This window comes from Colobus angolensis, unplaced genomic scaffold (assembly GCF_000951035.1).
Source record: "Colobus angolensis palliatus isolate OR3802 unplaced genomic scaffold, Cang.pa_1.0 Scaffold194, whole genome shotgun sequence".
Classification (NCBI taxonomy): Eukaryota; Metazoa; Chordata; class Mammalia; order Primates; family Cercopithecidae; genus Colobus; species Colobus angolensis.
In genome coordinates, this window is record NW_012115088.1 from 691,861 (window position 1) to 712,873 (window position 21,013).

Below are 21,013 nucleotides of genomic sequence, written 5' to 3' on the forward strand. Positions count from 1 at the left end.
GATTCAGTTTGCTAGTATTTCATTGAGGATTTTTGCATCTATGTTCATCAGGGATATTGGTCTGTAGTTTTCTTTTTTTTGTAATGTCCTTCCCTGTTTTGGGTATTGGGGTAATACTGGCTTCATAAATGATTTAAAGAGGATTCCCTTTTCCTCTCTCTTTTGGAATAGTGTCAATAGGATTGGTACCAATTCTTCTTTGAATGTCTGATAGAATTCAGTTGTGAATCCATCTGGTCCTAGACCTTTTTTTTGGCAATTTTTTTATTACCATTTCAATCTCACTGCTTGTTATTCATTTCTTAGAATATTTTGAGGAGCAAACATTTTTAGTTTTGATGAAGCCCAATTTATTTTTTTCTTTATACTTTGTGTTTTTTATGTCCCATTTAAGAAAACTTCCCTTAACTCAAAATTACAAAGATTTTCTCCAATGTTTTCTTCTAGAATTTTTATAGTTTTAGCTCTTAAATCAGGTCTAAGATCATTTCATTAATTTTTGTGTAGATGAGGTAAGGAAAGTTTGTTATTTGTTTTTTGATATAGATATTCATTTGTTTCAGCACTATTTGTTAACAGGCTATCCTTTTCCTCAGTGAATTACCTTAATACTTTTGTAGAAATTTAATTGACCATATATGTGTGAGTCTATTTCTGGACTTTGTATTTTGTACCATTGATTTGTATGTATGATATGTAAGTTTGTCCCTTCCCCTATACCACAGTGTCTTGATTATAATAGCTTTAATAGAAGCCTCCAAATAAGTCAGTGTAGTCTCCAACTTCGATATAGTTTCTTCAATGTTTTGATTATTTATCTTTGGAAAAAAAAACAGCTTTTGGCTTTATTGGTTTTCTCCATTTTTTTATCAGTTTTTCTATTCTATTCATTTCTGCTCTTAATGATTTTCATCCTTGTGCTTACTTTGGGTTTAATTTTCTCTTCTCTTTCTGTTTATTAGGGTTAAAGCTCTGATTATTAATATGAGATTTTTCTTGCTTTCTGATATAAGCTTTCAGTGCTATAAAGTTACTTCTCATCACTGCTTTTGCTGCATCCCACAAATTTTGATATGTTGTATTTTCATTTATATTTAATTTAAAACATTTTCTAGTTTACTTTGTAGTTTCTTCTTTGACCCTTGGGTTATTTAGATGAGTGGCATTTCATTTCCAGATATTTGAAGATTTTCAGATACCTTTCTTTTTGACTTACAGTTTAATTCTGTTATGGAGAGAGACTAGAATATACTTTATATATTTCCAATCCTTTTAAGTTTATTAAGATTTGTTTTATGTCTCAGAATGTGATCAACCTTAGTGAATATTCTACATGCATTTGAAAACACAAGTGTTTCTGTTGTTGGGTATGGTGTTCTGTACTTGTCAATTAAGGCAGTTGATTGATAGTGTTGTTTAAGTCTACTATATCCATATTGATTTTCAGTTTACCTGTTTTGTCAGTTTCTGAGAGAGAAATTTTGAGATCTTTGACTAGAATTGTGAATTTTTCTATCTTACTGTATCAGTTTTTGCCTCATGTATTTGGAAACTGTTTAGGTACATTCATATTTAGCATTGTTTATTTATTTTCTTGAAGAATTGGTCCCAAGATAAGTGTTTTCCCTGTTGAAGTCCAGGGTTTATTTCCCAGGCTTTCAGAAACCAATACATGTGTCCCCAGACCTGAGGCTTTCTCATCACTCAAGGTTCAGTGCCCTTGAAAATATTCATATTTTCCTAAGCCAGGTTGGACAATGGGCCAAAGTTCCAAGGAGGAACAACCTTTGTGAGCCCCGCATCTCTACTGAGTGTAACCTGCAAAAAGATAAAAGCATTTTTATGCAAATGATTTTTGAGACCAAGCTATGCATTCTGATTTCAAGTGCAAACATCCACTCCAGCTGCCACTAGAGACTGAGAGGTGAGAGATGCAGGAGCCTAGAGGGCCAGGAAGCTGCTTTTCTGAGGAAGATTAATTTCACAAGATATTACAAAGCATTAAAAAAAAAACTAGAGACTAAGAACATGATTTCCCATGAGTGTGACTATAGGTCTTGTGTTCTTTGAAATGATCTATTTAATTTTCCAAAACAAACGGAAGTGAATGAAAATTTAACTCTGTTCTCTAAATTTAATTGAAGGATTCAGGGTGTCAAATTATTTTCAAACAGAGATCCCTACTGAGAGCAATTGCTACGTGTTTTACAAATTAGGAGATTCAAGCTTACAAATTGTTGATATGCCAGGTGCCCTGACTGTGCTGGAATTTCAACTTGATAAAAATAGAGAAAAACTGATCAGCCCTCAGGATTGGCCTATATTTACTCCAAAACATTGTCCGGAGCCTAATAATCCTGGAAATTATAAGAAGCTATGGTAGTGAGATGCAGACATTCTTACCCAGAAAAAAAAAAAATTGTAGGAGAGGGTTTTTTTTAACAAGTAAGTTTGAATGAGACCATTACATTAACATTATTAATACTTTTTCATTTGTATCCTACAACTGCAATATTGGTTTTCTGGGCTTTTTTTTTTTTTTTCCTGCTGAGAAAGTGCCAGATATTGGGGGCTTTGAGGAAATTTACATCCAGGCCCCCACAGCTGGGCTGCCATCTCCTCCATCTCCTCAAGGCCCCCAATATCTGTCACTATATCTCTTATTAACTGTCAATTTGGGGGTTTTACCAGAAGGACAAAAAAAAAGTCAATAATAAAATTGTAGACTACATTTCTCAGGATCAAATGGCATCCTAAGTAAATGTCACTTTAATAGGAAGCTAAAATGGATGTATCCATTTTAAAGAGGAAAATATAATGTAAATTGTGTGTGAGTAGGGTAATGAATTCATTCATTTCCCCTGGCAACCTGTGCCTACGACTCTACAATTCCATGAACGCGAGCTCTGGGAGAACTCTCTGGGGGAACTGTTATAACATAGCTAGCTGAGCTAAGCTTCCTGTGTTTTCAAATTGTTTATTATTCTGATTTAACCTAAGACCTTTGTTAGTGTTGTACATCCTGTGGGTTCTTTTCTGTGTTTATATGTGTATCTCAGTGATTTCCATGGTACACCTTTTCTCCCATTACAGCCCACGAAGTGAAGAGTTAGTCCACCAAGGTGTTAATGCATCTCAAAAAACGATGGCACGTGGCATTGACTGTAACTAATGTGTGTCCATTGCTTTATCATCTACAAAGGCTTTCATAAGGATTCTCTCATTTAAACCTCACAACAGCCCACTACAGTAGAAACTGTTTAACTTCCTCATTTTATAGTGGTGGAAAATGAGGATTCTAAAGGAGGCGTGACTTGCTTAGGATCACAGAGTAGCTGGGAGCTTGTTGCCTTTCGATCTCTCATCCTCCACCAAGTGGGGCATACAGTGTAATGGAAGCCAAGCAGCATCTAAGAAAAGTGGATGAATCCCCACTTCACTTCGGTTAATGGGACTGAGGCAAAAATCAGCATGACCAGGGGCTCTTCTGCTTTGACTCACCACTCAGGCTAGATCGGCACAGTCTCACAAGCACAGGTGGGTCGTTTCTAGGCCTCCACTACTGGCAGGGATGTGGCTGTCCACTGCAAATGAGGGCAAGCCGATCCTTCAGTTGCATCCCGTGGTGTCAACCAACCTGCCTGTCTCTCTGCCTTCGGTGGAGAGGCTGACTCTGTCCCGAGTCTCAGGTGTGCAGCAGCACCAGCTGCCCTCTTTCCCTTTGGACTTCTGGTCACTATGAACAAATCTCGGCACTTTATCCTAGAGTTACTTTGAGCAAGGTCCTCAAACTTCCTGAGTCTGAGCTTTTCTGTAATTGATAATAATACTGTCGACCTCCCATGGTTCTTAAGGGCAACCTGTTAGGTCTGTTTGCCTAATGAAATGTAAGAAACCCCTCTCTGTGAAGAATTAATGATCTAATTCTTTGCAATCCAGTTCTCTTTTCAGGAAGAACAAGAATACATACACACTCTCTACATGACCCACAACTGTCAGCTCCATATCTGAGAAGAATGCTGGCTGCAAGTTTTGCCAGGCTGTGCTGTCAACTTCCATAATCTGTCCTCTCCACCCTGATCCCATCAATTCCTGGACAACACACCTGACACAAACCAAACAGTACACACCACAGCATCCTTCTCCAGGTCAGGAAGAAGTGAGATTAATTCCTGCTTGTTGGATGGACCTCAGGAAATTATTCTCGTTTCCAATTTTCTCTTAGCAAGAAGGAGGCAGCTGATGGCAACAAAGCCCCCCAGTCAGTTCACTACACACACCCCCTTTATCACTCAGTGTGTACGGCTGTGAATCCTCCCAAGAAAAAATGCTTTTCTTTTTTTTAGAAAAAGGGTCTATCTCTGACATCCAGGCTAGAATGCAGTGTTGTGATCATAGCTCATTGCAACCTTGAACTCCTGAGTTCAAATGATTCTCCCACCCAGACTCCTGAGTAGCTAGGACTACAGGCACGTGCCACCACACCCAGCAATTTTTTTTTAAGTTTTTTGTAGGGGTAGGGTCGTGCCATATTGCCCAGGCTGGCCTCAAACTCCTGACCTCAAGCAATCCTCCTGCCTCAACTTGCCAAAGCACTGGGATAACAGGCACACACCATCATGCCTGGCCAAAAAATGCATTTTAGCGAGTGTTTTCCTTCCAGAGCTCTTTTTAGAGGTTCCTATTCTCTGCTTCCTCTAGCTGTGCTGTATTTTCACAGCTCTACATTTAATTCTTAACATACCTTGATTGCTCTGTCCCAAGCAGAAACGTCTGCATTCCTGTGAAAGAGACACCCATGATGGCAGAGCTGTGTAACAGAGTTTCTAAGGCTTTGACCCTTGGCCGTAAGTCAGAGATAGTGCCTCAGTTACTTCTCACCATGGGTGACTGGCCTGGGTTCTTGGCTGTACTCTCCTTCCCGGTTAGGAATCTGTAACACCTAAACTATCCAAGAGCCTGAGGTTCAGGAATGCTAACTAGGGGAGCAGGCCAATGCTTGGGCTTGGTCTTTCTGAATAAGCATTCTAAACATGGTCTCAGCATTCCTACTTACACCTGTTTCCAGCATCTGGCTTTGGTTCTCTGACCCAGCCTAGCAGGTGCGAGATGGATACTGGGTGGTTGCCCACTCAGCAGCCTTAAGTGTAGCTGTACCCCTCCTGTCCACATTCCTTTAAGGCAAAGCCATTTCATGATAGATGGGCAAGGGTTTCTTTAAATTGACCCAGAAAGACAGGCATTTAACATGCATTGGTAAGCAGATCCTGTGTCAGGTTGAATTTCTGACTGGCATTCCCTGCAGCACTCAGAGATTGAGGAAATGGCAGCCCAGCTCTGGGGGCCTGGGCATAAATTTCCTCAAGGCCCCCAACATCTCCTCAATGGCCTGGCATCTGATCCCTCAGGATAAGGCATGAATATTTCTAGGTAAAGTATTATCTGGCAGGGGCATACATGAGGCCATCATTATCCATTAATGTCTTCATTGCAATGCATCTTCTCAGCTTGATTGCTATCGCTTGACTGAGCCTTAAGGAATGGAACACAAGACAGGTAAGCGTTAGTGGATCAGAGTCATGGATGATGTAGAGAATGATCATTTGGGGAAGGGTTGATGCTGGTATGCCATGGAGGCCCTGGGAAACTTAGAGACTCAAAGGCACTGCTCACTGATTAAAATAAGCTCACTCTTCTACTTTGGAGCAGCTTAATAAAATAATGCCCCCATCACCCTCAAATGTGGCTACACAAACTTGTGCCAGAGTGAATGTCAGGAAAGCATTTGTTTAGTTTCATTAGGTAGAAAAGGTGGGGTGAGATGCATTTAGGTAAAGAGGGCTGCTGGCATTGACCCCCAAGCCCAAACAAGCACATATCCACCAATCTGCACCCAGTTATGTCCCCTATGCTAAGATCCTGGGGACTAATCTGTACTCAAATGAATTTTAAAGGCATTTTCATGCTTTCACTGTCAAGAATCTTGCCATGAGACACACTTTAGCTTTAAAAAAAATCACTCATCACATTTAACATAAAAATCAAGCCAAATCTCTGTTGAGCATTTTACTTTCTTTTCTTTGACACCTTCATGCTAAAAATGAACCTTCTGTTAAAAGCAGTAAGCTTGTGCGCCTTTAGGAGCCAAGAAGGTAATATGAATGAAAAAGCAAGCCAGGTAACAGAACAATGTTAATAGAAGCATAAATACAAGACATTGCTTGCTTTCCTTTTTACTCTGAACATAGCAACTGTGTAAGCACAATGATAAATGGCAACTGAAACCAGCCTTGCAGCAGGGGCAGCAAAGGGAGTGTTGGGCACTGTGACCCTGACCGAGATGGGCAGAAGGGAGGGAGCATTCCCAATCCAAGGCACAACACTGCTTAGCTCTCCATGCAAGTTCTGGGTTGTTCATTTCTGCTTTGTCCAAAGAACCTACAAATCCAGATTTTAATGTGATGTTGCCTGAATTTAAAAAATTTTTAATTCTGGCAAAGAATGCAGAACACAAATTTACCATCTTAACCACTCCCATTACACATTCTAAGTGTCTATAGTGTCTGTTAAGAGCAATAAGCTTGTGTGCCTTTAGGAGCCAAGAAGGTAACAGGAATGAAAAAGCAGGCTAGGTAACAGAAAAAATGTTAGTATAAGCAGTATAACAGAAAATGGGAGTATATAATGTGTATGCTCCCATTACACATTCTAAGTGTCCAGTTTAGTAGTGTTAAGCATGTTCACACTATTGTGCAACCAATTGCTAGAACTTTTTCATCTTGAAAAACAGAAGCACTATACACATTAAACAAAAACTCCCCATTTCACCCTTCCACAGCCCCTGGTAACCATCATCCTACTTTCTGTCTATGAATTTGACTATCTAGATATGTCATATAAGTGGAATCATATAATGTTTGTTCCTTTGTGTCTGGCTTATTTCACTTAGCGTAAGGTCCTCAAGGTTCATCCATGTTGTAGCATGTGCCAGAATTTTTCTCCTTTATAAAGCTTAACAGTGTTCCATTGTATTCCATTGATTATTGACAACGTATGTGCGCATGACATTTTGTTTATCCTCTTCTCCATGGATGGACACTTGGGTTGCTTCTACCTCTTGGCTATTGTGAATAATGTTTCTGTGAACATGGCAAGTATCTGTGCCAAGTCCTGCTTTTTTGTTTGCAACGAATTTATATTTTTTAAAAAATACCCTGCAAATATTAAACAATTAGGAGTGAGGATGTGGTAAAATTGGAACCCTCATGCGTCGCTGGGAGAATGTAAAATGGTCCTTAGCAGCTGCTATGGAAAACAGTATAGAGATTCCTCAAAAAATTTAACAGAGTTACCATAAAATCCTGCAATTCCACTTCTGAGCATATACTCAAAAGAATTGAAAGCAGGGCCTCACACAGATATTTGCACACTCCTGTTTAAGCAACATTATTCTCAATAGCCAAGAGGTAGAAGCAAACTAAATCTAAAATCATTTCTTGTTGATGGGTGTTAATGAGCATGCATTCTGACAGAGCCTTGTGGACATCTGTCTCTGTGTACAGGACAGTTCCAAGTTACGGAAAGTGTTTGCCTAACCCAAACTGAGGCTCATGTAAGTACGTTCTATAATGTTCACATAACAACAAAATTACCTAAGGATGCATTTCTTTTTTAAAAAACTTTTATTTTAAGTTCAGGGGTACAAGTGCAGGTTTGTTACGTAGGTAAACTTGTGTCATGGGGGTTTATTGTACAGATTATTTCATCACCGAGGTATTAAGCCTAGCATTCATTACTTGTTTTTCCTGATCCTCTCCCTCCTCCCACCCTCCGCCCTCGGAAAGCCCCATTGTGTGTTGTTCCCCTCTATGTGTTCGTGTGTTCTCATCATTTAGCTCCCACTGATATGTGAGAACATGTGGTATTTGGTTTTCTGTTTCTGTGTTAGTTTGCTAAGGATAATGGCCTCCCGCTCCATCCATGTCCCTGCAAAAGACATGATCTTGCTATTTTTAATGTCTGCTTAGTATCTAAGGATGCATTTCTTAGAAGATATCCCCGTCATTAAAAAACACATGACTGTAATATGGAACTAATAATCTGTTGTTTACCTTTGTGTGCGTATCAGATCAAACTGGAATGCAGGACAAGCTCCCAAGCAGGTAGAGGAGAACAGTGCTTGTAATTCTCTGTCCCTTGTTCTGCTTCATAGAACATCACTATTCCCAAGACACAGCACTTCCTGTAATAAACGAGAGCTAGCATTTAGGAAACTATTTGAAGGAACACATATATACAGCTCCATCTGGGGAAGGTTATAGGAAAAAGATCTGCTTTTGATTTGATGAGCTATGCTTATAGAAAAGAGTTTTAGATTTTTAACTCATTCTTCCTTTATGAGGTAGCCATGTATGAAGCTGGGCCTTTTGGAGATACACTGAACAGTGTCATTGGGGCCTGTGATTACAGCACACTGAAGGGATTAAATCATAGAAACGATGCTCAATTCTGGAAAAATGAGATTGCAAATAGATCTGCTTTTGATTTGATGAGCTATGCTTATAGAAAAGAGTTTTAGATCTTTAACTCATTCTTCCTTTATGAGGTAGCCATGTATGAAGTTGGGCCTTTTGGAGATACACTGAACAGTGTCATTGAGGCCTGTGATTACAGCACACTGAAGGGATTAAATCATAGAAACGATGCTCAATTCTGGAAAAATGAGATTGCAAATACTATTGTCTTTTCTTACTGGGGGGTCAGTGCTATTGTATATGGTTTGTCATAAACAGTCCCCAGGTGATTCTGCATGGCAGAGGAGTCTCTTCACTGTTGAAAGAAAGGAGGGAGGGAAGAGGGGAAGGAAGGAAAGAAGGAAGGAAGGAAGGAAGGGAGGAAGGAAAGAAGGAAGGAAGGGAGGGAGGGAGGAAGGGGGGAGGAAGGGAGGAAGGAAGAAAAGAAGGAAAAAAGGAAGGCAGGAAGGGAGGAAGGAAGGAAGGAAGGAAGGACCAACCTAATATAAGTGAGTCATGTGTAAAGTGCTTTATGTGTATTACTTTATTTATTCAGTCCTTACAACAACCTTGTAGGGTAGGTTCTCATCTCTATTTTACAGAAGAGAAAACTAAGGCTCAGAGAGTTAACTAACTTGTCCAAGTCATACAGCTAATAAGTAGTTGGTATGGGATCCAAAACTAGGCTAAGCCTCTTTGCACAGAACTTTCTTTGCTGAGCTGGTTGTTGGGTCCTCAGTGGATATAAACAAGACCAAGGAGATGGTACAATTATCTAAAGATACTCAGGATAACCTCTGCTATTGGATAACCCCCCACTCTGGTACTGGCTTTTCTTTTCTGAAAGACAGCATTGGTCCATATTGTTTGGAGGAAAACCTAATAATTTCCTGGAAACATGCAGGTGTAAGAGAAGCCAATCCAAACTATGTAATCCCAAATATGAAGGCAATAGTTGGTTAACAACTAAAACATTTTAAATGGAAGATAGATATTAATCTCTAGTACAGGAAAGCACAAAAATTTATACACATCCCAAAAGCAGTCCCAGGGCCTTGTTCGCTACCAGCAGTTTCCCAAAGATTATGCCTTTTGCAGAAAACACATTACGCCACTCGTTTCACCCTTCAGCTATTTCAGAACAGCTGCCATGGAAGTTCCCTTTAGTTTAGAAACTATCTTCAAGAAAAACAGGTCACAAAATGGACCTTGATGGTCTGTTCATCCAGGCGGAATTCACTATTCACTCAAATTGAATGTTTAAAAATAAGTCTTCTTAAGATATTCCCACATCGTTTGGGCTTTTGGGTTTTTTTTTGTTGTTGTTGTTGTTTGCATAAACCATACATGAGACTTAAGGGTTTGTTTTTTGTTTGTTCGTTTGTTTGTTTATTAGCCAGGGTGGGAAGATTATGGTGGGCAAGGGAGGAGTTCAACATGTAAAAATAGGTGCAGGATTCTGTCAGGATAATGTTTATTTTACTTCACTTTCAAGGACATTGAGGTATCTGACACATTACCGACAGAATCTAGTAACATTCTTTTTCAAAAAGCCCAATTTCACTTGATGTTTCCACTATTCCTTCACAGAAAACTACGTACTTCAGTTTTATTCTACTGTGGCTAATATAATTTCATGACCCTTTTTAACTTTCTGTCAGGAAACGATGTGGCAGCACAAAGGATTATCCCAAAGCCCTAAAGACTTAGGATAATTTTATTGCTCTTGGAACATCATCCCCAAACATATGTTTAGGGTAAAATCCGGTAAAGTGCAGGCCAATAACTTGTTTTGCTCTCAAGTCTATTTTGAGTGGCAGTAAAACAATGTACTTAACCGAAGTTCTGCTTTGCTTGTGCCAGGTATTATCCATTCATATCGCAGCTTCATAAAATCATCCAGTGCTTCTGAGCTGAATGCATGTGGCTACCTCATTGCTTTGAAATCAGTGGCATTCTAATCTGGTGGGATAGTTTTACCAGTGATGTCATCGGAACATGTTTGCTTATTTATCCATAGTTCTCCTAAGAAGAACGGTGTTTGTCATGGTAACTTGAAATGTAAAGAGTTTGAGCTCATAAAATCAAATTGCATTTCAGCAAATATTGGATTTGATTTAATATGGATATGGTTATTAGATTTTATTACCCAGAGGAAAAAAATCCCATCATGATTTGCCCAAAATTAAGCCTGTAGTTTTGCAAAAATTATAGTAAGATAATATATACGTATGTACATGGTAGAAACTTCTTCAGCAGTGGAGGGATTATATTATGTCCCACAATGTTATGTGGCATAGCAGTGTCATTTAAATTTGGAATTTTTTTAAAAATTCTGCAAGCTTTTCTAAACCCAATTCCTAGAAGTTTCAATGAGACTCTCATCTGAATAAATCATTTATAAGTGGGCTTAAAAAAAAAAAAAAAACTAGTATAGCCTGAACTCCTTTTTCCCAAGAACTTCTCTTCACTGCATGCATTACTCTTCCTTCTTTTTGTATCATGAGTGTGAATTATTTTCATGACTCTTGGCAGTAGCCAAAATAATCTGAGCTTGCTTTCCATTTCTAATGATTATGTCCCATATAATAATATTGTTATTATAATAATAATTGTTATTATTATTATACTTTCTCCTCGGTAGAAAAGTGACTGGACCAATCCAAAAATAACAAATCTCTTTTTTTCTCTGATTCCCATTTTCTTCTGTTGCAGATTGGATTTGAGGCTCCTCCCCTCCAGGGACAGGCTGCAGCTCCAGCGAGTGGCAGTGGAGCTGATTCTGAGCCAGCTCGCCATATCTTCTCCTTTTCCTGGTTGAACTCCCTAAATGAATGATATTCATTCCAACTGCTGCCCCTCTGTCTGCCTGGCTGAGATGCATGTGGGCAGCAGGAAGCCCAAGTGCAATTAATATTATGCAAATGATGAAAGGGACCTCTGAACAGGATTTCTGCAAAAATAACCCAAAACTGTAATTCCAGATGACTTATCTAACATATTCGGGGGAGAGAATATTTTGAGAAAACAGTTGCAGAAAGCACTGGAAATAATAAACTTGATCTTATGCAAATCTTTTATTGTGTGGGAAACATTGTGAAGGGTGTGTAGGTGTGGTACATGTGTATGTCAGTAACAAGTGGCAAATGGTGAAAAAAGTGGTCACTATGCTCTTGTCTCTCATAGGCGCTGGCTTTTTGTTATTATATTATAGTAGTTCTCATTTCCTTTACTCTTTAACAGTGCAAGTGGTCAGTGAAAATCAGTGTCAACTCAGAAGTGACTGATTTATCAATACATGGACAAAAAGTAAATCATTGACCAAAGCTATGAAATGTTTCACAAAGTTTTCCTCTTTTGCATAACAGATATCACTGGATGTACATTCAGAAATGTTCTTTGAATTTGGTGACACTTTCATGGTCCAGAAAGCTGAAGGCCTGGGCATCTCTTGTGACATTTTTCTAATATTAGTTTTAGATTTCCATATATTAGGCACTTTAATTGAAAAAGATCTTCCAGCAAGAGCTGTCTACTTTCTCTTGTATTCACTGTGGCACCAATCTGGTAAATTGTAGAACAATTGCATGTATTTAAATATATATACAAACATATCACACATTAAATATATATATATATTTAAATCATGCTTTGTTAATATTTGTCCCACCATAATGCCTCCTTCAGAACGTAAGTGTAACTTTACTCTATATGAACTCTTAAATAAATGATGTTTTTAAAAGCTTTGTCTTATAATGATTTATTCAATGTTCTGTACTATCTTATTCATCCATTAGTTAAGTGTATTTCAAAGGTCCCAGGATAAGATGCATCTTCATACAAATTAATTTTGAAGTATTAAACATTTGATTGAATTGTTTAAAGCTATAACTAAACTACCAAAGGCAAATGCACTGTAAAACTAATTAAATGTGCTGTTCAGTTTTAGAAATGAATAAAGGTAGCTCATGTTCCTAAGAATAAAAGTGGATAAGGTTGGCCTAGGCATAAATGTGGAGGATATTTATGTAATTATTAAAGTCAAAATGTTCTTCATAAGAAAATTTTTCCTATGTGACATTTTATAATGACTAAATTTAGTCATCTTAAGTGGAGATGCTATTAAGTTTCTCTTATTAGAAGTAGTAATTGGAAAATAGCTTAGAAAAAATTGTTTCATGGTACCAAAGTAGTAGTTTGACAGAGTGAGTCTTTCTCATAGAGAAAGAATGCAGCATTTTGATCATATAGTTTGGAGGAATTTCTACCTTGACACTTCTCTTTTCCTTTCATCTTTTCCCCACTCTCTCCAATTATTTCACATCTTTTAATTGATCAGGGCTAAATGTTATTTCCATTATAAAATGATCTTCCCTTTTAGAATTACCATGTTTTAGAGCTGTTGGGAGCAACTTCCTGAATTATTAACTCAACCTCAGAGAAGTAGTCCATGGCACAGAGATGAGCCCAATATGATTGCAGGGTCGGTGTAAGCCACTGATATATGTTTGCATTTTTAGTGGAAAAGTACAATGAAGGAAGTTTTGTTTTTATTTTCTGGTGCTGAAGACAATTTGGAGGAAGCTAAGAGATGAGAGTATTTCCAGTGTATGAGCACTGAAGAGAAAAAATAAAGTCATGATTACCTTTGCAGCTTTTATTAAAAATATAAATATTCAACATTCTCTTACACAACCAAACTGACCAAGGACTGGAAAGATGTTTTATTACTGAAACGTTTACAAGAAAAAGTTGTTTCAAAGAGCTTACAGATTTAGTCTTACCCACCCAAGAGAATGGCATTCTCTTTGGTTCAGACCACAACAAAAACAATTGGGTGACTTCTGTCTGCTTTTTCAAACAAAACGTTTTCTCACAGGTCTGCATTCTCTTTAAAACACCACTAAAAACACCTGGAAACGGAAACTAAACGTAGACAAAACGAATAACATTGTGTTGTTACTGCACGTGAATACACTTTGTGCATGCTAAGTAAGGGGTATAGGCTCTCTCCCTCTCTCCCTCTATGTTTCAAGCTATATAAAAATAAACAAATGGCGTAGGAGCAGCGCTATGGTACAGAATACTGTATTTTTAAATCATTTTTTGTGCTAAATGCAGAATCTTTTTGGCCAAACGCACCGTTTCATTTCCCAATAATCTCCATGAGTTTCCTGTTGCTGTGAGCTTGCTGCGCTAACTGCTCGGCCCTGGCCATTTCCAAGACTTCCCGGAGGAGGTGGAAGGTGAGATCCAGGGAGATGGGAGGCTCCTCGGACCGCCTCTCCTTCTCCGTTGCCTCCTGGTGGCCGCCGAGGGCGTTCTCGGCGCCGCGCTCCGCGAGAGCCGCGGGGCTGTCGAGCGAGCGCCGAGGCAGCAGCAGCTGCTGCAGCAACACGCGGAAAAAGTTGTCGGCCGCCTGCTCCGGCGAAGGGCGGCTGCCGCTGCCGCCGGCGAGGAGCGAGGAGGCGGGCGAAAGGGGAGCGGCCGGGCTCTTGTTGAGGTTCCCCAAGCGGAGGAAGTACTCCTCTCCCATGCGGAGCAGGACCGGCCGAGCCTGCGGCTGCTGGGGCTGCTCGGACTGCGGCGGCGGCGGCGGCGGCGACTGGAAGAAATCCAAGGGCTGAGGGTACTGCGGCACCTGCCGGGCTCCCGGGACGGGCCCGCGGCTCAGGAGCGCCCTGCATGGCGGGCAGGGCAGGAGAGCCACCAGCAGGACGCCCGCGGACACGAGCAGCGGCAGCCGCATGTTAGGGGCACTCGCTGCGGCACAGAGGTGGGCGGAGGGCGGAATGAGAGAGGGGAAGAGAGAAAGAAAGAGTCGGTGAGAGTTCGCTCAACTGGCAGGTGCACACGGGGTCCTCCTACGGGACTACCTTAGACTTGCTGGCTTCAGTGGTTAGGGTGGGCGCTGTCCGCGGTGCTGAAACACCTGGGGAGCGGGGAAGGAGGTGCCTGCCGGGCTCCGTACCTAAGCTCACGCGCTCGCCGGCCAGGAGTGACCCTTCTTTCTAGACTCTGAAGGGACGGTCCCTGCGTCGTCTTCCTAATGATCCTCAAAACTAATTTTCCCGAGCCTAGAGAAGAGCCACAGATTTAAGATTCCACCCGCGCTGACTACCTCCCTTTCGGATATTTCAGCATTTTCTTCCAAATTGATTAACTGCTGCCTCCTGGTCCTCCCTCTCCACCCCTGCCCTTGCTGCCTTCTCTCGGGGGTTAGGATAGGGGGTGGGGGAGCTCCTTTACACAGCCAGCTAGGAGCAACTGGCAGCACGGGTAAAGAAGAGCAGCCGTCTAAGTTGCTTTTGCCACATCCCAGCTACTACTGTAATCTTAAGGAACAGCCCGCAAACACGCGCGCACACACACACGCACGCACGCGCGCATACACACACACACACACGCACACACACATGCATACACACGTACACAGGCAGTGGCAGCCTGCTCTGCGGCGCACATCGCGGCAGCTCAGGCAACGCAAAGTTGGTGGTGTGTTCCGTCCAGGCGCTCCCTACCTTCCCAGGCGCTTCGCAGGTGAGCCGGGTGCTGCCGCCTCTCTGCAGAGGGACGTCTCCGGGGCTTTCTCTGGAGGTTGTCTTCCTTTCTCTTTTCTGTTCCCACTTTCTTTTTCTTTCTCTCTTCTCTTTCCCCTCAGTCTCTCAGTGGACTTGGTCTCCGAGTTTCTCCACTCCAGAGCCTGGAGTGGGATTTTATAGTGTCGACCCTCTTCAAAAACCACGCAGCATTTGCCTAATAAGCTGACGCTCTCTTGACAGCTCGATTGCGTGCTGCCTCTGCTCCTGCATAAATCATAGGGCCCTGCCAAGGAACGAGGGGCAGAATTTTGCTATCTCAACACCGAATCTCACATCCAATTATATCAACAGATATTTATCGCCTCTTGGTGACGTCAACGAGCCCTAAAATGGAAGGGCTTCTTATGACTTGTCCATTGACAAAAATTATTGAATGAGATTTCCCAAGTGTGAAAACATATTGACCTCTTACTATGAAAGGCCATATTAGGGTGTGCAAAGAGACAGCGAATGGGAGGAAGAAGGGGAAGTGGGAAGGAAGGGAGGTGTCCCATTGCAGCCCTGCCAGGAAAGCAGCAGCCAGTTAGAGGGGGTGGATTTGGATGCCCCTTCTCCTAACCTCCCTGACCAGGTGTCTCTGACAACACCTCAGTATCTGGAAATATCCCTTTGCTAGGAACAGAGTCCCACCATCCTTCTGCCTGGAAAAGAATGAAGCATCAGGAGAGGGGTGTGCTGGAACATCCAGCTTTTAAATGTCTATCTGCATTTTCCTCCCAAGAGTAAGCACATAAAGGAGTTATGAGCCTGAGAAAGCAAGACCAATAAGTCTCTTAAAATTCAGTTGAAGTTTTTTAAATGATGATAAGAGCTACTCCTATGGTGAAGGGGCACAAACCAGGGTTAGTAAGGGGTGTGACAAAGATTTTAGGTTCTCTCAGAAACTCTCTGCTCCTCCTTTGTCTTTCTTCTCACAATCTAAAATTAATTGTGGACTCCCTTTTCTATTCCCAAATTAAAGAGCAAGAAGGCCAGTGAGAGATGCATGAGTTAAACAAGATTTACTTATTCTACTTAATGCAAACTCTGAGAGGTATCCATTCTAACGTCCTAATCTATGTTGAAAAAATCTTAAACTGCTTGACCACAGGGCTAAATTCATCAGTTACATGTTTTCGTTGATCAATATTGAGTCTGTAAAAAGTAATCTCATTCATTTCACCTCCAAATACTATCGACATCCATAATAGTATCCATATCTAGGCCACCTAGGGTGGTTCTTTTTAATCATTTCTTTTTCCAAATGCAAATGTGCTTCATGTGAGCCTGTTAAATAAATAAATGCTCTCTGACATATCGCAGAATGGAATGGAATGCTAAACCTGTAAAACTATATTCAATTTTTGAATTAATTGACACTATCATATAGGTGGGAGGCAGTTACCTCTAATTCTGCAATTCAAAATGCAATTCCAAGTTCTTGTGCCTGTGATTCAATTCAGCTTCCAGATAACTGTCAGAGTTGTTTATCAGAAATTTCCTGCTCCTCATTTCTGATTACTTCTGTTGCTTCCTTTGTAGCTAATGTCACAAATGATGCAATGCATGTTTCAACTTCCACTTTGGGTCTATACCAATCCACAACTGCTCTTAGGAACAAAGGGAAGGCAGGGAGAGAAATGCTGACAGTTTGCAGAGAAGCCAGCCCATAGTTGGATCACTGCACCATGTTATGTACTTTTGACACAAGAGAACAGAGAAAGAAATGTGCCTACTTGGAAAGATGTGAGTTGTTAATAGATCATGATTATGGAAAATGGTTGAGTCTCTGGGAGAAAGCTGTGTTTTATATTGGTAGGAAAACACACAGAACCTTAGATTTTGTTATTGTGGGCTTTTTTGTTGTTGTTGTTAAGCTGGAATGGGTTCAACATTTTTGCTTACTTTCCTTTATGACCTGTTTTCTGACCCCATTAGCAGATTTCAGCTTGAATGTCAAGCTGGAGGTGAAACATTGACTTGGAATAGGCAGTTTCAGTGCAGTAAATGGATACAGAAGAGAAATTAGGAAAGGGATGTGGCTATGAGTTTAGCTGGGGAGGTCTGGGAGGTTCTTCCAGAGAAGACACAAGTTTTGGTCTCTGACTAACCCCATTCCCGTACCAATCTCTCTCCCATTAGGCTATCTGGGGGATGTTGTTTTAGTATAGTTCCCTCATCATTGTTGAATCCTCGCTGTGAGGTTTTCTTGGGGTATGTCATTAATGGAGCCAAAGTGGCTCCAACTAGGGAGTAAGGAAAAAAATGTTTCTAAAGCCCAGAGGAGGAGAAGCTATGCACAGCAGCCTCTACATGCCACAATTTATCTGTATTTGTCTGTTCTCACACTGCTAATAAAGACATACCAGATACTGGGTAATTTATAAAGGAAAGTGGTTTAATTGACTCACATTATCACATGGTAGGGGAGGCCTCACAATCACGGCAAAGGCAATGGAGAAGCAAAGGCACATCTTACATGGTGGCAGGCAAGAGAGAGCATGTGGAAGAGAACTCCCCTTTCCAAAACCATCAGATCTGATGAGACTTACTTACTATCACAAGAACAGCATGGGAAAGACCCACCCTTACGATTCAGTTACCTTCCACCAGGTCCCTCCCACAACACGTGGGAATTATGGGGGCTACAATTCAAGACAAGATTTGGGTGAGGACACAACCTAACCATATCATTATCCAAAATGTATATCTCATTAAAGCACCCAGTGTTCACATTAGAAATTACTTAAAGAGATCACTCGGTTTAAATGAGAACCAGAGAATTAAGTGACTTACCTGAAGTCACTCAGCTAGTTAGTGGTAAGGTGAGAATTAGGACCCAGTTCTTTTGATTACCAACCCATATTATTTGCATAATGTAACGATAAGTTTTGGACTTTCTTTTCCAGCAGAGGCACACAAATTTAGGTGAAAAGATGAATTTTAAAACATTTTAGAGCTAGAATCTCACTTTCTTGCCCAGGCTGAAGGCACCATGATAGCTCACTGCAGCCTAGAACTCCAGGGCTCAAGTGATCCTCAGACTCCTGAGCAGCTGGAATTATAGGCATCAATCACCAATGCCTGGCCTGAGAAGATGCATTTAAATAAAGTAATATATTCACACACCAATTGTGGAGTAGCTTTTTATACATTTTCCTTATTTGATAAACTAAGGCATGAGAATGCAGAAATTCTCTGTGCATGCTCATGTCTGTGGCACCTGTTTTTCAATGTGTGTGCATACATTGCAATTTACTTTTCAGTATTACCAAATTAAAATGCATTAATTTGATTATTCTGCCTAGGTGACGTTTGAAAAAAGTGATCTTTGGAGACAGTATGGAGGGTGAAAGGGATTCTTAAAATAATAATATGGATCTATGATTTGAGAAATAACATAATGCAGATAACTTAAATGTGCAGTAAACTAAATATCCAAATCCATAGAAATCACCCCTAACAGATCTGATCTTACATGTAGGAATAACTTCTGGAAAGGAGTCATTGGAGAATCCATTTAAATGCTTTTAGAACCTAAAAACACAATCCAAGAAACATGGGCACAAAAACAGGGATTACTTCATGTTTTAAGTCTTTTTTTAAATGGTTACATAATATATGGTATAGGTAAATTAAAACAGACCCGACACAACAGTCTAATAAAGAAATATCAGAAATAATAGGTAACTGGTGGGCATATTTTTGTCACTTGCATCACCTTGTACCTTCACAAGCTTCTATTAGCATAGCTCATGGCAAAAAAACACCATCTCCAAGTTGGCTAATGGAAACATTTGTTGAAATAAATCTACCATTTCCAATGACAGCCTTCAGAAATGCCTAGGGTGGACAGGTGGTTTGGTAATTGTTTATAACCGTGCTTTACGTAGACTAAGTAACTGTCTTCTGCTTCCACAGGAGGACTAATGAAAGGTTCTCAAACAGCAAAATATCTAACTGCTTCACTGGCAACAATAACTTTTGTTAATCTCTTCTGATTATCAAAGCCATATGGGCTCTTTGCAGAAAACTTAGAAAAATCAGAAAAGCATAAAGAATATAAAATTCCTCAGAATATCAGAATCTAAAGATCATCACAGATAATTAATATTGTTGTTTCCCTTGAATATTTTTCCTGAGCTCATAATCATAATTTAGATAATATCATGTTCTTAATACTGAATCTCTGCTTTAAAAAAAAAAAACTCTCATTTTTACACTTAAAATAATTGAGAGACTAAATTTCAAATATTCTCATCACCAGAAGTTGGTAAGTAAGGTAATGGATATGTTCATTAGCTTGATTTAGCCATTTCACAATATACATATATATCAAAACATGTTATACACCATAAACAATTTTTGTCAATTTACATTAATTAATTAATTCATTGAAAAATAATTTGTTGAAGAAATCTTCCCCAGGTTCCTATATTAGGTTTAGCACCTGTGCCTTATATTTTCCTAACAGCATGAATGTCCTTCATTGTAAAGCTCATATTTTGTTATAGTTACTGATACTGTCCTCCTTTGCTGGACAGTAAACTGTGTAGCAGGACTTTGATCGTCTTTGCAAGTTGCCATATCCATTTATCTTGCCCCAAACATGGTAGATTTCCAGTAAGCCTGCTGAATGAATGAAATGCAGAAAATCTGTTGAATGAATGAAGTATAAAAATTACCCATAAACCGTACATATTATCCAGACATAACTAAATAACATTTTATAGTTAAAATTTTATAATCTACTTTTTTCCACCTATATCCAAATGAAATCCTTCTTTTATTGCGTGGTATTGCATCAAGATGTGCCAAATTTTCTATTCATTCTTCATTGTTGATCACTGCCCAAATGACCTGCTTTTTATTCTTTTTCATCTTACTCTTGCACTTTTAAGTAACATACCCACAGAACTATTTCTTGATTCTTCAGATATAAGCAATGTCTCTTAACTCCCAGCTTGTAAGATGAGATTATTTATCCCTTCAACTTTTCAGACACCCTCCTGCACCTTGATCTCTCAGTCTCTTTCATCTATACTTTTACTTCTAGGTTGTCCATGTTAATTATTTTTATAATCATAGTTAAATCTTTCATGCTTTTGTGCTTTTACTATAATTGATTCTACACTTGATCTTAGCCAAAGGGCCAAGAAGCTCTAGATAGATGATAGATAGATAGATAGATAGATAGATAGATAGATAGATAGATAGATAGATAGACAGATAGATTCTAAAAGTGGGAAGCCAATATAGTTTTTAACTATTGACTACGTAAATTGTTCACTGAAGAATAAGATCATGGACTCTGATTACATTTGTTATCTTGTTTTTTTTCTACAATTTTCAATTGACACTTTTATATTTTTTATATTCCCATTTTGTTTTTTCCCTAGAATTATGAACTGTCTTAATTTTTTTTTTTCAAATTTTCAATCATGATAAGTAATCTATTAAGTCTTCCCCCTCCCTCTTTTTAAGACCTCAATCCTTGAGCATGCTAACCTGCTGCTTTCAAACTAGTTACTTTCTAAATCTGACGCACAGGTGTCTTCCTGGGACTTCTCTTTTCTTCTTCCCTGGATTGAATTCCCTATCCAGAATCACAGGACTTTTTCCCTCTTGATTTCTGAATTTTATTTTGCTAGAGAACATCCTCAGGTAACTTTCTAGGAAAGGATGTATGAGACACATATTTTCTGACTCCTTGCATTCGTGAAAATGGTTATATTTTACCCAGAAATTTGAGTGATGCTTTACCAAGGTATATAATTTCAGGTTAAATATAATTCTCTTCTAAAACTTTAAGTATTATTCTCTTGTGTTGTATTATCCAGTGCTGCTGATAAGAAATCCAGTATCATTCTAATTTTCCTTTTCTTCCTTCCTTCCTTCCTTCCTTCCTTCCTTCCTTCC

The 21,013-nt window shown here is 39.7% G+C and overlaps 2 protein-coding genes across 5 annotated transcripts in view; one reads left to right on the plus strand and one right to left on the minus strand.

Moving 5' to 3' along the window:
• Positions 1 to 12,255, plus strand: part of TRIM55 (tripartite motif containing 55) — a 49,446-nt gene extending 37,191 nt beyond the window's left edge. For all 4 annotated transcript variants that reach the window (XM_011940883.1, XM_011940882.1, XM_011940885.1 and 1 more), the window contains one exon: positions 11,229 to 12,255. In XM_011940883.1, the coding sequence (XP_011796273.1) occupies positions 11,229 to 11,239 (11 nt within the window). In that variant the 3' untranslated portion in view covers positions 11,240 to 12,255. The remainder of the gene's footprint in view (positions 1 to 11,228) is intronic.
• A 900-nt stretch (positions 12,256 to 13,155) lies between these two features.
• On the minus strand, positions 13,156 to 15,386 carry CRH (corticotropin releasing hormone). Its single transcript, XM_011940887.1, has 2 exons — positions 15,035 to 15,386; positions 13,156 to 14,276 (listed from the first exon to the last, which is right to left on the minus strand). Exon 2 carries the CDS (start codon positions 14,260 to 14,262, stop codon positions 13,660 to 13,662), a length of 603 nt encoding a protein of 200 aa, XP_011796277.1. The 5' UTR covers positions 14,263 to 14,276; positions 15,035 to 15,386; the 3' UTR covers positions 13,156 to 13,659.
• Between the last annotated feature and the right edge of the window lie 5,627 nt (positions 15,387 to 21,013).